A 16,637-nucleotide genomic window follows, 5' to 3' on the forward strand; every position below is an offset into this window, starting at 1 on the left:
ACCTTTAAGACCTTAATCCGTCCTCTGCTTTAGGGCTTCTCCAGATAAAATGACCGAAATATTTAAGATTCGATGCGAAAAAATAAGCTCTCAGCTGCCACTTTCGTTTGGGAGCACTATAAGAGGAAAGTGGCCACTGAACATTTACAGTGCAGTAACCCCTTGGGTGAAGAATTGCAGCAGTTTAGACTTGATGTAAAATAGGAAGAATATTTCCATATTTCAAAGGGCAGAGTCAAAGATAGATATTTGTGATGAGGGCATTGTGGAAGCTTGCTTGCAAGACACAAAGTGTGTCGAAATTGTGAGCAATTGTCATACTGCGGTAAATGGTGTGACACAAAAATTACGGATGGAACAAAATAATTGTTTTTCCTTCCCACCAAACTATCTTCCTTTCCATTTTCTTCATAACCTCTCCTGTCCTATTCCTACTTTGTGAGTAATTGTCATACTGCAGTAAATGGTGTTACACAAAAATTACGGATGGAACAAAATATTTTCTCTCCTCACCAAACTATATTCATTTCCATTTTCTTCCTAACCTTTCCCGTCCCATTCCTACTCATCCTTACTAATATTTCCAGACCCAGTCTTGTTTCTTGAATAATTTGAACTGGTCACAATTAATCTCATTACAAGTTTCGTGTAAGCCTTTTTATCTTACTGTTCATGTTCTCATGTAGATTGTAGCCGTGCTTATTTGTAGAAGCAGGAGGCCTATCATCTTTGGAAGGGTAACAGATCATATCTGACTTAAAATAATTATACTCAGCTAAGAGCTGAGTTTATGCTTCAACTGAAAAGGAATACAATTTAACCATAGAAGAAACTTTTTCTGGCACAACATAGGAACAAAATCGGTGAGCTACCCTTAAATCTGCACTCTTTGGTATAGACTTAGCAGTTCCTGCTTTACTTGAATCAGATGGCTCTGTCACTCACTGTTCAAAGCTGCCACTGCTATTAGAGCGACCAGCAAAGAAAGTAGAGGCCATGGGCTCTTGCAATAAGGCAGCCCGTAATCTGTGCAAAGGAAAAGGCAACCCTTTGGGCAGATGTGTTTGACAGTAAGCAGAGTAATGAGAAACTTGATCTTCCTCATTCCTGTTTCCTCAGGCTAAACTAACCAGTTAAGCTTTTCGGTCCAGTAAAATTAAAACACACTTGATAGACCTTGATGCTTATGGAGGTGTAGACTTAAATGGTATTTTTCGTTTTTTAATTTTTCTATTATTTTTTTATTTATTTTATAAAGACCGCTGATTTCTTAGAGCCTAATTTATCTATTATCCTCCGCAAATTAGCAAGAGGTTCATTTTGCATTGGTTGGAGAATTGGTACTGTAATGTTATTCCATTTGGTAAATGTGTTTGTGATGGCTGTAGCCCTGCTAATTACCGCCAGATTTCCGCAATTCCCATATTATCTAAAGTTTTTTAACTCCTTTTTGGATAAACGTTTAAATGGGTTTGTTGAAGGTAATCATATGTTCCTTCATATGCAATTTGGCTTTCGTCAAAGGTTTGAAGCATGTTATGCCGTTCTTACAACCTCAAATGCTGTACAAAAATCCCTTGATTGTGGTCAGGAAATCCGTATGATTGCCTTTAAAAACACTTCAAAAAAAAAAAAAAAAAAAAAAAAAAAAAAAAAAAAAAAAAAAAAAAAAAAACCGAAAATCTTTCCCAAAAAAAAAAAACTTCATAAGTGTCACAAGTCATTAAGATACTGTAATAAAAAAAAACTTTCCAAAAGGTTTGTTAAATGAATAGTTATTCATTATCATAACAGTTTGAAATATTCTGATATCTAAGTAACTATGATTATCCCATGTCCTGGAATATGTCTTTTATTGCTGTATTTAAAACATATTAGTTTTTTTTTTATCACCTCCTATCTAGCGATGAATCAAATAGCCAATTTGCATATGCTCAAGTCCCCCATTCAAGACTACAATAAAAGAAAATGTAAATCACAACGTATACTATAATAAGTTTAGTTTACATACCGAGTGTTTTAGATTTATCAAGAGATGGAAAGATGTCCCCATTAAGCAGAAGATATTTTCTATAAAATAACATTCTAAAATTTGATTAGAAATGTTCTATACAGTATGAGCAGGGTTAGTAGATTTTAGTTTGGTGAAAATGACAGATTAATCATCTGAAACATTCTTACTCTACTTGGCTATGTCTATAATGTCCCAGCAATACAAATCACCCATTATCATACTTAACTAACTAACAAACAAAGTTAATCTTATCATGGGGTAGCTAGCAAATTGAGGTCCCATTGCTAATTTAGCAAAGAGTGAGAGTGAGCCGAGGCCAGTTAGCAGGGAAAGCGGAAGCACAAAAGGTGGTAGTTTTATAGTTCCCAAGATACATTTGAGGTTGGCTTTATAGATACTTAAAAACAAAATGGTGATTTTTAAATGCATGCTTAACTTTTATTTTCTGACCCAGGTTTTTTTTTTTTTTTTTTTTGGAGGGGGGGGGGGCTATTTTCAAAAAGCCCCCCCCCCCCTACAGCTGCGCAACTGAATCTCATTATTCTCATTCAATAATTTATCGGCACGGTCCAGATGCAACCCAATGATTTTAACATGTGCCCCGAAAGAAAAGTTCTGATTGGCATGAACTTCTTTTGACTGCATTTGGGTCTGTAGCCTATATACTGTTATCACAAGTTCCAACATGAGCCCCTTGCTAATCATCATCATCATCATCTCCTCTTACGCCTATTGACACAAAGGGCCTCAGTTAGATTTCGCCAGTAGTTTCTATCTTGAGCTTTTAATTCAATACTTTTCTATTTATAATAATAATAATAATAATAATAATAATAATAATAATAATAATAATAATAATAATAATAATAATAATAATAATAATCTTTACACAATTGCATGGAAAAAATAAAGGAAAGGCCCTTTTGAAAAATATTCACAAATGGAAGATAGTGACACACACACACACACACACACACATTATCCGGGCAGTATTTCTGACAATCAATAATAGCCCCTAAGTGCAGCAGTATCATTTTGGCGATGCTATTGTTCCACCCCTTTTAAAGTACCTATGAAATTAGCTTAGTTCTTTTCAAATTTGCATGTTTTATGCAATTTCTGCATTTCTTTATTTGTTAGCTAGTTATAGTTACACGGAATTTTGTCGGATTTCCAACAGTGAATTCCCTCATTAAAAACATGAGTATATTCTCAATACATCTGATTGTTGCTCACTAAATGTTGATCTTTGATATATTTGTATCATAAACCAGGAATCATTATAAATAATCATCATAATGCAATTAAATTTTTTTTTATTTTTTTTCTACGATAGTGATGTTATGCATTGAGTGTTTTGAATGAGATATGATCATATGAATTCAAGTAAACTCGTTATATTCTCTTGACACAAAACAGATGGGATGTGTTTACTATAAATTTCTGAATCCAAAGGTAGTTATTTTCCTTTCAGTTTGCCCAAAAAATAAATATTTTCTTATTTTAAGATGTAAACATAAAATCTTATATTTTTATTTTATTCTTATAATGCTAAACTATTTCAAAAATCTATTAAAATTAAGAATAGTTACAATTATATAGAAGTTTTTAATGCCGAACGTATCCACATGGTTTATTTATTACCACAGAACCGGAGACAAATAGAACCGGATGACGACACCAAGTGACAGAAAAGTCACAAATGTTTTCTGCTATTATGGCGAGCAAAACAGAAGCAATGATAAGAGTTATTGCTTGTTTACTTCTTATATTTGGAGCTGCCAATGCATTTCAGGTAAGGTATAGGATATTTTCGTCAAATTAGTGGTCCCAAGCCTTATTTAACTTTCAGTCCATTGTAGGATAGGTAAGTGGACTGTTTGTCTTACCGGTAGGCTAAAGACGGAATCTGGTCTGGCCGGTTACAAATTGAGTAATATATAAGAAAATATATATCTGAAATAGCTGCAATGACCACTAACATCATGGTATGGAATGTTCAAGGCCTAATGGACCAGATGACTGGATTAGGTTAGCTTAGGCCTGGCTAGTTGTGGAAAATTGATAAAGTTTTACAAGTGTACAGGGTATCATTTTGAACAGAAAATAAATGTTTTCCTGAAGTAAATAGCGTGATTTAACGGAATTGGACATTCATTTCAACCGCAAACAAACGAACAACCAGTTCGATTAACTTCAAGTAGCCGAACTGGTTGTTGTTGTTGTTGAGTTTGAAATGAAGGTGAAAACTGGTTAAATCACGTTATTCATTACAGGAAAACATATTTTCGGGGTGTATGGATGATAGCGGCCACCTGTATATTTTTTTACGGCTAACTTAGAATACAGCAGTGTAAGGGGGTCGCAGCGGGGCGTTAGCCCCCCGTTAGGTAAGTAGGTAAGGACACGGCTTGTAGGTTACGTTAACGGGGAAATTTTAGGCTAGTTGATGTCCATTTTTAATCCACACGGGAGGAACTGGCCGCTGATATACAAAGGCTCCATATTTTCTGTTAAAATGTTTAAATTATTATTATTATTATAATTATTATTATTATTAAATGCTAAGCTATAACCCTAGCTGGAAAAGCAGGATGCTATAAGCCCAGGAGCCCCAATAGGGAAAATAGCCCTTTGAGGAAAGGAAACAAGGAAAAATTAAATATTCTAAAGAATAGTAACATTGAAATAAATATTTCCTATATAAACTATAAAAAACTTTCAAAAAACAAGAAAAAGTAGATAGAATAGTGTGCCCGAGTGTACCCTCAAGCAAGAGAACTCTAACCCAAGACAGTAGAAGACCATGGTATAGAGGCTATGGTACTACCCAAGACTAGAGAACATTGGTTTGATTTTGGAGTGTCCTTCTAGAAGAGCTGCTTACCATAGCTAAATAGTCTCTTCTACCCTTACTAAGAGGTAAGTAGCCACTGAACAATTACAGTGCAGTAGTTAACCCCTTAGGTGAAGAAAAATTGTTTGGCAATCTCAGTGTTGTCAGGTGTATGAGGATAGAGGAGAATCTATAAAGAATAGGCCAGACTATTCAGTGTCTGTGTAGGCAAAGGGGAAGAACCGTAACCAGAGAGAAGGATCCAATGTAGTACTGTCTGTCCAGTCAAAGGACTCCATAACTCTCTAGCGGTAGTATCTCAATGGGCTGCTGGTGCCATGGCCAACCAACTACCTATATAATGGGTCTTGTTCCAATTCGGGCTCGCTTCACTCACCTGAAAACAAAAAACATCAAGAACGTATGTACTGGCAAACGGTATTGTTGAGCTGCACACACTAACATTAGCAATGTTACACTAACATTAGCAACACTAAATATAATGGTTCTTGTTGCTCCACTGGCTCACTTCGCTCACAGGAAAATAAAACATTAAGCTCGCTAAAAAAAATAGTAAAATCAACACATTAAAATTAAAGAAATAAATGACTTGCTTTTATGACTGGGACAACGACTTGTGGGTCACCAGGGTGTTGTGACTGTGATGTCTTAACTTCTGTTGTATATCTATATCGCCGTTTCTTCTCTGTCTTAGCTATCTTAGTTTCAGTATTGCAGTAAAAGACGTGAATATCTTTCCTGTATGATAGACACGAATGGCACTTGGGACACTGTAAACGTTGGGGTATCACATTATGAGATTTAAGAAAATTATCAACATTGGATGACATATCAAAGAATTCACATCGTAAAATACGCAAAAAGACCTCACTTGAACTAACAAAGACATGACTTGGACAAAGGTTTCCACGGAAAAGGGTTTGTTGGAAGATGTATGGGGAGACCACTTGAAGAGATAAGGGAAGGGGGTCGGGAAATATTAACTTCCCTGTGCAAACTTTCCACACGTATGGGTTTGTGATTGGTTAACGGAAAAACAATGGAGTCCAGAGAGTAAACATGAATGAACTAGAATGGGAAACTTGTCCAGAGTAAGTATTTATATTAAATTTGAGCGTGACAAGGTAATAACAAAATGTATAAAGGATTAATAGAAAGATAAAATGGAGGGTATAATAAATAATTTGATACGTAACTGGAATACAAATCACGCTATTTATTAGGGGTTATACTTTCAGCGGAGCTGAAATAACGAGCCATTTAAATTTAGCGAGGGTTAAGTACCCACACCGCTAGTTAGCGGGGGCAGGGGGGGGTAGCTTGCTACCACTCCCGTTCACACACTTGTGGTTTACTCACTTTACTTTTGGCTCGGATGGAGAGCGGTTGTTTCCGCTCTTCCTCCTCGCCCATTTTGGACTGCCATTAATTTTTGTCATTTAACTTACTTTTTCTTATATATATATATATATATATATATATATATATATATATATATATATATATATATATATATATATATATATATATATATATATATATATATATATATATATATATATATATATATATATATATATATATATATACTGTATGTATATATATACTGTATATATATATATATATATATATATATATATATATATATATATATATATATATATATATATATATATATATATATATATATATATATATATATATATATATATATATATATATATATATATATATATATATATACTGTATATATATATATATATATATATATATATATATATATATATATATATATATATATATATATATATATATATATATATATATATATATATATATATGAAAACATTCTTAATGTTTATGTATATATATATGTGTGTATAGATATGTGATAAGTTTCATTTTCAGTGTTTGTGCTGTGCTGGTGATACATATACGACGACACTTGCGTACATTAGCACCGGAACAAGGACAGCACAGTTCCACTTCGTTCTCCCTCTCTGGTCCATCGGTCTTCCCATCAGTATGTAACCGTTGACTCGGCTGCCGCAGGGGAATCGTCATCGCCTGGACCCTCTTCATTCAATTATTGTCTTCACCTTTTCCCTTTTCCTACGGGAAACATGGATTACTGAGCGAAGGGAATGTGGCCTCTCAGAGATTGACTACGGTCTTTCTCTTCTCAAGGTCGTTCACCTTTCAACAACAGTGTAGTGTTCTAATGGGAAGAGCACCTTTCCCCGTTCGCGGATTAGGTTGCGCTTCCGATTGTTTGTCTCAATTATTTTTAGTGAAATTATAATTGTAATTTTAATTTTTCAGCTTTTCTCTGTGGGGAACACTTCCCTTCGGACGATCAGTGGTTCTCACTATTAGTGAATATTCTTAGTTGATTTAAATAATTGTAATTCTGTTTTTTTATTACAATTACTCCGTTCTCCCCTTCTCCCGTGGATATCGACTGGGGAAGGAAGGGCGCAATACTTATGTTGTTCCCTCGGGGTTCCTCTTCAGAGATCCTCCTTAGGGGATTTTCTGTTAAATAATTAATTTTATTTTCTCCTAGCTAGCTATGCAATTTTTTTTTCTTCATTCGACTAAGAGTACCGACGAAGCAGAGCTGTTCTGTTCATGCCTGGGGAATCTGCTGTCACTGCCGTCCCTCTAAGAGGACGTTGTCTTAGGCATCATCCCTTCTCTTAGAAGTACGCCCGTGACAACGTGACCAGCGCTTCAGATCATCTTAGAACACTAACCAGGAGATTCGCCTCCAGGGGTTGGACAACTTTCCTCCCCAGGTGTGAGGTTGTTTCTCCCTTCCGAGGGAGAACTTTCCACATCTTAATAAATTCATCATCTCCGACTGCTGTTGCTGCCTTCGCCCAGACTTCTCTCCCCCCTTGCTGAGTCTCTCTTCCTTCAGGGACGGAGCACAGTCTTAGGCAAGTCTCTTTTATGAAGTGTTCACCTCTCTTGTTCGCGAGAGAGGCCACTCATAGAGAGACTTCTTTGGAGGATCGCTACTGTTGAAGGTCAGCTTGCTGATCCACCGGCCCTAATGGGCATCATCAAGTCTCTTCTACAAAGTGTTCACCTCTCTCGTTCGCGAGAGAGGCCACTCATAGAGACTCCTCTTCGGAGGATCGCTACTATTGTAGGTCAGCTTGATGATCCACCTGCCCTAATGGGCGTCATCAAGTCTCTTCTACGAAGTGTTCACCTCTCTCGTTCTCGAGAGAGGCCACTCATAGAAACTCCTCTTTGGAGGATTGCTACTGTTGACGGTCAGCTTGCTGATCCACCGGCTTTAATGAGCGTTATCAACTAATGAGCATCATCAAGTCTCTTCTACGGAGTGATCACCTCTCTCGTTCGCGAGAGAGGCCACTCATAGAGACTCCTCTTTGGAGGATCGCTACTGTTGAAGGTCAGCTTGCTGATCCACCGGCCCTAATGGGCGTCATCAAGTCTCTTCTACAAAGTGTTCACCTCTCTCGTTCGCGAGAGAGGCCACTCATAGAGACTCCTCTTCGGAGGATCGCTACTATTGTAGGTCAGCTTGCTGATCCACCTGCCCTAATGGGCGTCATCAAGTCTCTTCTACGAAGTGTTCACCTCTCTCGTTCGCGAGAGAGGCCACTCATAGAGACTCCTCTTTGGAGGATCGCTACTGTTGAAGGTCAGCTTGCTGATCCTACCACTTCACAGACTCCGATTGCTGTCTTCGCCTCGACTACTCTCCCCCCTTGCTGATTCTCTCTTCCTTCAGGGGTGGAGCACAGTCTGAGGCAAGTCTCTCCTACGAAGTGTTCATCTCTCTTGGTCGCGAGAGAGGCCACTCATAGAGACACCTCTTCGGAGGATCACTCTGCTAAGGTCAGCTTGCTGGTCCACTGGCCCTCATGGGCATCATCAGTTCCTGATCATCCTACCAGCATACCTACCAGCGCAACCTTGCGCTGCAGCTTAGTCCGTGGACTCTTCTATGGACCTTTCACGGTTGCCATCGGTGGATGTCCGCTCTTCCAAAGGGCACATCCCAGTTCCTGATCGTCCTGCCAGCTGACCTGCCAACCTACCACGCGCGCGCCCACGGTCTTCCGCGCACGCCCGGCTATAGTCTTCCGCGCACGCGCTGATGCTCTTGCGCGCGCCCGCGCCAACAGTCTCCCGCACGCGCATGCGCCGACGGTCTCCTGCGCCTATGGTCTATCACATGCGCGCCCCAGCAGTCTCCACGCACCAATAGTACTCTCACACGTGCGCCAATGCACCCGCCCTTGCACCAGTCACACACTTCGGCGCATTCTAGGGAGACTGCACAAAACTACATAGTGCCTTACTGCGTGCCAGCGCTCTTCCACACTTTCCTGCGCCCTCCTGCGCAGTTGCGGTCTCAGATCCAATGCGCCAGCTCTTGCCAAAGAGCCAGTGCTCGCAGATCCAATGCGCCAGCTCTTGCCAAAGAGCCAGTGCTCGCAGATCCAATGCGCCAGCTCTTGCCTGCTCTCCAGGCAGAAATTGAGCACCAGCAGCATCCTGTGTGCCATTGCTCCAGTACTCTCCTGCACACTGGCGCAATAGGCAGAAAAAGGGAATAAAACTTTTTAGACAGGTCACCATTGCCCCATTCCTCCCTGCAAACGCATAACTTTGCCACCGGGGAAAGAGGAAAGAGGCTTCACAGAAGGATTCAAGATCCCGAAGATTCCATCTTACAAGGGGAATCGAAACGGGGAATCCTTGGTCCCTGTCTCTTCTGAAGTTTCTTTTTTCCTTGACAGACCACCGTCAGCAAACAGAAAAGCATCAACAGTCTGATCTCTAGATCACTGTTTGCTGATGGCTAGTTCACGGTTTACTGATCGCTAGGTCGCCGATCACCAGATCGCCAATTGCTAGCTCAATGCTGATCTTTGACCGACCTCTAGTCCCTCCAATGACTAACGATCTCCGATTGCTAGCGTTCCAATCACCGACTGCTAGTCAATAACCAGTCATCAGCTTGCTGATCACTAGATCACCGATGGGCAGCTCATCTTTCTTCGATCATTGAACTCAGCTCGCTGATCTCTGACCAGCCCATCTTCAGCTTGCTGATCTCTGACCAACCAGGAGGGACCATAGTCAGCTTGCTGATCTTTAGCTCACCATCGGCTCACAGACCGCTGATTCACCAATCATCAGCAATTCGCCAGCAGTTCGTGACTCGGACTTACTAGTCAACCTCTTCCCGTAGTTCCCTTGATCAGAAGGAATACAACATACTTCTCGCTACTGTCCATTCGCCATCACACTAAAGTGGATCTCAAAGACGTGTACTTCCAGATCCCAATTCATCCTGTGTCAAGGAAGTACCTAAGATTCATTCTTCATGAGAGGATTTACTAGTTTCAGATACTGTGCTTCAGCCTGTCCTCAGGTGTTCTCAAGAGTGATCACCCTAGTCTCAACCTGGGCCCATGCCAACGGCATTCATTTTCTTCATTATCTGGACAATTGGTTGATTCTTGCAGACTCAGTGAAGACCTTCTATACACCGCGATAGAATTCTCGCTTTTTGTCACGATCTGGGGATCATTATAAATTTAAAAATTTCTTCTTTCCAACCTGTACAGAAACTGGTATAGCTCGGAATGCAAATACACATAAAAATGCAGAGTTTTTCTGTCTCAAAGCAGATTAAAGAGGCCCTAGGAAGGAGAATGAACCTTCCTTTTGCAAGGCTTGCTGCAAGTACACCTGTGGCTGCGCCTGTTGGGCCACCTAACCCCCCTGGAGCGTCTGGTACCCAACGGCTATCTTTGCATTCAGTCTCTCCAGTGGCAACTGAAGACCTCTGGACTTTCGGGTACTGGTAGGGCCAGAGTAGAAGTGTGATTCAAGTTGGTGGGTAGCAGATACCAGCCTCAAGGGAATAGATTACTCTCCTTCCCCCAGATTTGATGCTCATCACAGATGCATCAAATGTTGGGGGGCTCATGGTCTTTGGGCATATCTAAACAAACAGGGATGTACTTTTTCACAGCTGCTCTGCCAAGTAGCCTTAGAAATTATGTGATGGACAGAAGACAGTTTGATCTTCTTGTCAGCTTGATTCATTCCTGGTAAGAAGAACATTCCTGTGGACAAACTGAGCTGGAAGTTGGCTCCGAATGGTCTTTACGTCCTCGCATACCCAACAAAGTCCTGACTTGGTTGCGTTTGCCGATAATAGACATGTTCGTGACGTCTCTCAACCAGAAACTTCCTGTGTACTACTCTCCAGTGCCAGATCCCCAGGCATCTCTACATGATGCCCTTCAACATCCGTGGGATAACCTAGACATCTACGCATTTCCCCCCTTATGTCTACTGAGGAAACCGTAATAGCTCCAATGTGGCAGCAAGCAGAAAGGTCTCCAGCCTTTTACTACTGCTCACAGAGGTACCGAGGAATTTGCCTCCCCTCCACAACCTGCTTTGGTAGCCACAGACAGAAATATTCCATGTGGCCGTCGCTTCCCTACGACTTCTCAACTGGAGGTTATCCAGCATCTCCTCTCACAGGGAGGGTTTCCGCACGCTGTGGTGGAACAGATTTTTGGATACCTCCGTAATTCGTCTTTCGCTGCATATCAGAGGAAGTATGCTTTCATCTGTGGTTGGTGTCATAGATGTGTCCCTCCCTGTACCTCAGGGAGAGAAAAAACTACTCAGTCTCGGCAGTGAAAGGCTATCACTTGGCTTTCACCCTTGGCTTTAGACTGAATGGAGTTTCCATTTCCTTCTCAGTGTAATTCTCACTCCTTATACAGAGTTTTGAGCTTACATTCCTTCAGTTGGAAGTTAGACCACCTCCTTGGAACGTGATACGAGCACTACCTTCCCTGAAAAGAGATCCCTACAAACCTCTATGTCAAGCCTCCGATCATGATGTGACAGTCAAGATTGTTTTCTATCTCGATCTTGCCTCGGTTAAGAGAGTCAGCATGGTCTTGCCTACAATGTCGCCCATTCAAGGGGATGGGTGCAGAATCCGACTGTAGCCAACTGTAGGTTTGGACTCTTCTGGATTTCAATTATCTGTGATGTAAACAATGATTCTGATCAGCTGTTACTGTGTCCTGTGAGAGTGCTGAAGTGCTATTTCAAGCACACATCTGAAGCTTGCCCATATTTTAAATGTTTGTTTGTAAGCACAGGCAGGGTCAAAAGGAGAATCACAAACAATACAATCTCTGCTTGGATTCAGGAGGTCATTGACTGCTCAATGGATCAAGCTCCTCAACATGACTGTAGACCCAGAGCTCATGACGTTAGTGGCGTCCGCTCAACAAGTGGTGTAAGATACATCAACTCCCTTACAAGACAAGTAACAGTCGGTCGAGGGCAGATGTTACCCGATGTGAGTCTCTGATTTACATTGGGTTTACCTTTCGGCGTAGCTGAAATGACAAGCCAATGGTTTTTAACGAGGGTTAACTACCCCCGCGCTAGTTAGCGGGGGTAGGGGAAGGGATAGCTTGCTACCCCTCCCCCCCACACACCGGTGATTTGCTTCACTTCACTTTTGGCTCCGGCGATGAACAGACGTGTCTGTCCATCGTCCTCGTTGACAGCCTTAATCTTTTTTTGCTTTTTCTTTCAGTTTGTGTGTGTGTGTTTTGAAGTTGGCCTCACCCCTATTGGTCACTATGCGCAAGTGCCCTGGAATTGCCGGCCGCCCTTGTGGTACTTTTATGTCGGCGGTGGACACAGATCCTCACACCCTTTGCCCGCAGTGTCGAAGCCGACGGTGTGATAAAGAGAATACGTGTAGTGAGTGCAGGGAGTGGTCTGCCTCCCAGTGGGAGAGGTTTGGCCGCCGGCGTAAGAAGAAGTCCAAGAGAGACCGTTCTCCTTCCGGGGTTGCCTTGAAGGAGGAAGGCTCTCGGGACTTCTTTCGCCGCCCAAACCTCCTCCGAAGCTCCCCCTCGTTCGGCTCCTAAGGAGAGTTTGCCGAGTGGGAGCGCAGGCCCTAGTTCTGTTTCCCGACCTTGGATTGGGAGAGAGGGCGTCGCCTCCCATAGCGGGGCGGTTCCTCCTCCTCCTCCGGGGGAGGTTGTTGCTAATGAATCTTTGTCTGGCGATGATCTTTTACAGATTTGGGCTTCCCTGTGGCTTAAGGGCCTGCCCTCCAGAGTAGCCCTGATTGACCTTGTCCAGTTGGGGGCCGCTGTTAAGCAGTCGCCGGTGATAGCAGAGGTAGATCCTCTGTCTATCGTCGACGTCGGGGTGACAGAGGCTTCCGACGGGTCGGCTTAATCCTCTGCAGGTACCGTTGTGGATGATGGCGCTGACGGCTCTCCTCCCCCTTCCGTACATCCTCCGAATGGGGAAAGGAGTCCCGCGGGCTCTTCTGCTGCCAAGCCTCCCTCTAAGGGGAGTGCTTTGACTGAGACTCCCCTTCGGAGGACTGATGGTCCTGACGATCTTCCCCGTGGTCGCCTTCGCCGTAAGGCTCACCGTCCGTTGCGTCGCAAGGGCCTCCCGTTTCCTTATAAGGGTGCTAAGAGGCGCCTTTTTTGAATCTTCACCTCCTTCCTCCGAAGGGGACTCTCCTCGCCGTAAGCAGCCTGCAGCTCCAGCTTCCTTAGACCTCTCTGGGGATCGGTCTCCTACGCCTTCCAGACCTTCATTTTCTGGTGCAGATGTTCAGCAGCCTGACCTCGTCACCCGACGGGCAACGGTCCCTTCGGGGCAAAGGGATTCTTCCCTTGCGCGTCAGGGTTCCCCTGCGCGCCCTTCTGCAGTGTTAGCGCACAGGCGCTCTCCTGCAGTGTTAGCGCACAGGCGCTCTCATGCAGTGTTAGCGCACAGGCGCTCTCCTGCAGTGTTAGCGCACAGGCGCTCTCCTGCTCGTCAGCGCTCTCCTGTTCGTCAGCAATCTCCTGTTCGCCAGCGCTCTCCTGATGATCGCCCCTCTTCTCGCCAGCGCTCTCCTGAGGACATCCTTCTGCCTGTTGTTCCTGTTGAGCGCGCCAGCGTTCCCCTGCTCGCCCTTCTGCAGTGTTAGCGCACAGGCGCTCTCCTGCTCGTCAGTGCTCTTCTGACCGTCAGCTCTCTCCTGTTCGTCAGTGCGCTCCTGATGACCATCGCCCCACTGCTCGCCAGCGCTCTCCTGTGGACTCCGAATATCCTGCAGTTCCTGTTGTGCGCCCTGCGCGCCATCAGTCTCCTGAGCGCCATCGCGATCCTGTTCGTCAGCTTGTTCCTGCGCAACATCACTCGCGTTCTCCAGCGCGTTCTTCCAAAAAACGCGCCCACACGCCTCCTGTTCCTGTGCCCGTTCGTGAACGTTCGCCTCTGCGCCCCGCGCCGACTGTCCCCTCACAGGATTCCACGCGTCGCCCTCTTGCTCGCCAGCAATCACCAGCTCGCCAGCGATCACAGACGCATCAACATTCGTCTGCTCGTCAGCGATCTCCTGCGCGTCAACGGTCCCCAGCGCTTGTCGGCGATCTCCAGACCGCCCGCGTGACCTATCACCTGCGCGCAAGCGTTCTCCATCGCGCCGTCGCCCAGAAGATCTGGAAGGACATGGGTCGCCTTCTGTTAGCTCGCCCTCGCGCGGTCGTTCGCCTACGCGGTCTACGCGCTATCGCTCGCCAGCGCGCCATCGCTCGCCAACGCGCCATCGGTCGCCTACACGCCATCGCTCGCCTACGCGCCAGCGTTCACCAGCGCACCATCGATCGCCTGCTCGCAATTGCTCTCCCACGCGCTACAGGTCTCCTGAACAACGTCGTCAGCGGTCATCGGAGCGTTCTCGTTCGCCCGCGCGTCAACGTGCTCCCTCGCCGACGCGCCAACGCGTTTGTTCACCAGCTCGCCCACGCCCTCGTTCGCCTGTATGCCCTCACGCCCGCTCGCCTACGCGCGACCACCGTTCGCATCGGATTTCGCAGCCCGTGACAGCAGCAGGAACATGTGTCGCCAGACCGCACTCAGGATCGCCTCCACCAAAGCGTAGGACTCTTGTGCAGGATAGGGAAGACACTTCAGAGAGGTCAGTGCAACTTTCTTCCCCTTTTCCTTTTCAGGCAGATCCAGTGGTGTCCACTCCGAAGTATCGCCCGATCCCCTTCCCTCCAGTGGGGATTTCGGACACTGTGTCTGTGGAGCGGTAGACTTGGTTTGGTCCTCTGATGCGGGCGTTAGTGAAGGTTATGAAGCCAGCACTCGCCGATCAAGGTCACAAGCCAACGACTGCCTCGCCCCCGCTGAAGAGAAGGAGAGGAGTGGACTTTGTGGTGACTTCCCCCAGGGAGAAGTTGGTTCCTAAGAGGTCTGTCAGGAAGGCCCCATCCCCTTCGCAGGCGTTTTCTCCTTCTCCCGTGGACGAGGCTTTTCCGTCCTCGGGCGAGTCCAGTGAGGTGATAGTCTCCCCCTCGGCACAAGGGGGGGAGCCTTCTCCTCATGGAGGAGAATCGTCTCGCGCGGAAGGTGCTCTCCGAACCTCTTTGTTGGGATCCTGTATCCCTCCCAGGAGGGAACCCAAGGACTCCAAGACTATCCCGAAGTTGTCTTCAAGGATTCGCCAGGAACCCGCTGCTCCCCGGGAGAACGTCCATGCTTCGCCCCAGGAAGAAATTCCGGGGACGGGAGACTTAGCTGCCAGTCCGCAAGGAGGAGACCAGCAGGAGTCTGAGCATTCCTTCTGGCAGGTTCTGAGCCTGATGAGGCAACTCAACGGGTTCATGGACCCCGTGATCGCCCCCAGAGAAGGCAAGGACACGGTCCTGGACCAGGTGTTCGATGTTCAGAAGGCCCCTAAGACCAGTGCGGCTCTGCCCTGGTCTCGGGGGTTGAAGAGTGCCAGAGCCAGGGCCAATGCCCAACTCGCGACTCTTGTTTCCTCCAGTCGTTCCTCTGCCGGGAACAAACTCATCCCACCTCCTCGTCTCCAGCAGAGGAGGTATTTTGGGTGAGTCTAGTCTCGCTCTTCCTCTCCATCATTCCGTAGAAGAGCTGGCTAAGGGAGTTCCTCTTGAGAAGCTCTCCGCCCGGCAGGTGACGTTCTCGGCGTTGGAGATCCTCAGCCATGAGAAGGTCGCGAAGTGCGCCATGCAGGCCACTTCGTGGCTGGATATATGGCTGGGGACTCTGGGCATCCTATTGTGCTCCGAGGACTTGTCTAAGGAGACCAATAGGAAGGCCCTGGAGACCTTCTTACTCTCGGGCACCCGCTCCATCGAGTTCCTGGCACACCAGGTCACCACCCTGTGGGCCAACTCGGTATTGAAGCGGCGCGATGCGGTGACCGAGAAGTTCCACCCGAAGGTCCCTGCCGTGGATGTCTGTAGGCTCAGACATGCTTCCCTCCTTGGGGAGAATCTATTGGAGCCACAGGATATGGAGCGAACGGCTGAGAGATGGAGGAAATCTAGCCAGGACTCCCTCCTCCATAGGGCCCTTACAGCTGGGCCCTATAAGCCTCCAGCTCCGCAGCAACAGCAGCAGCAGCCTCGCAAGGCACCGAAGCAGGCACGGGCAGCTAAGAAGGTGGTGTCTAAGCCCCAGCCCTTTCCAGCTAAGGTCAAGGTCAAGTCCTCCAGGGGAGGCAAGGCTCCTAGAGGGAGCGGCCGCGGCCGCAAACACTAGGAGTGGCAATCCCCCCGCGTGTCCACCTGTGGGGGGATGCCTTCGACGTTGCGTGCGCAGGTGGCAGCAACACGGGGCCGATCCTTGGACGGTTTCTGTGATCGGCCAAGGCTATCGCGTCCTGTTCATAACATCTCAACC

General features: G+C 45.5%; 1 protein-coding gene across 1 annotated transcript in view; it reads left to right on the plus strand.

Moving 5' to 3' along the window:
- The first annotated feature begins 3,662 nt into the window (after positions 1-3,662).
- Positions 3,663-16,637, plus strand: part of EMC10 (ER membrane protein complex subunit 10) — a 37,002-nt gene continuing 24,027 nt past the window's right edge. Inside the window, exon 1 of the mRNA XM_068388688.1 lies at positions 3,663-3,809. Coding sequence (XP_068244789.1) covers positions 3,717-3,809 — 93 coding nt within the window. The 5' untranslated portion in view covers positions 3,663-3,716. The remainder of the gene's footprint in view (positions 3,810-16,637) is intronic.

The sequence above is a fragment of the Palaemon carinicauda genome, chromosome 15 (assembly GCF_036898095.1).
Source record: "Palaemon carinicauda isolate YSFRI2023 chromosome 15, ASM3689809v2, whole genome shotgun sequence".
In the NCBI taxonomy this organism is placed as follows: Eukaryota; Metazoa; Arthropoda; class Malacostraca; order Decapoda; family Palaemonidae; genus Palaemon; species Palaemon carinicauda.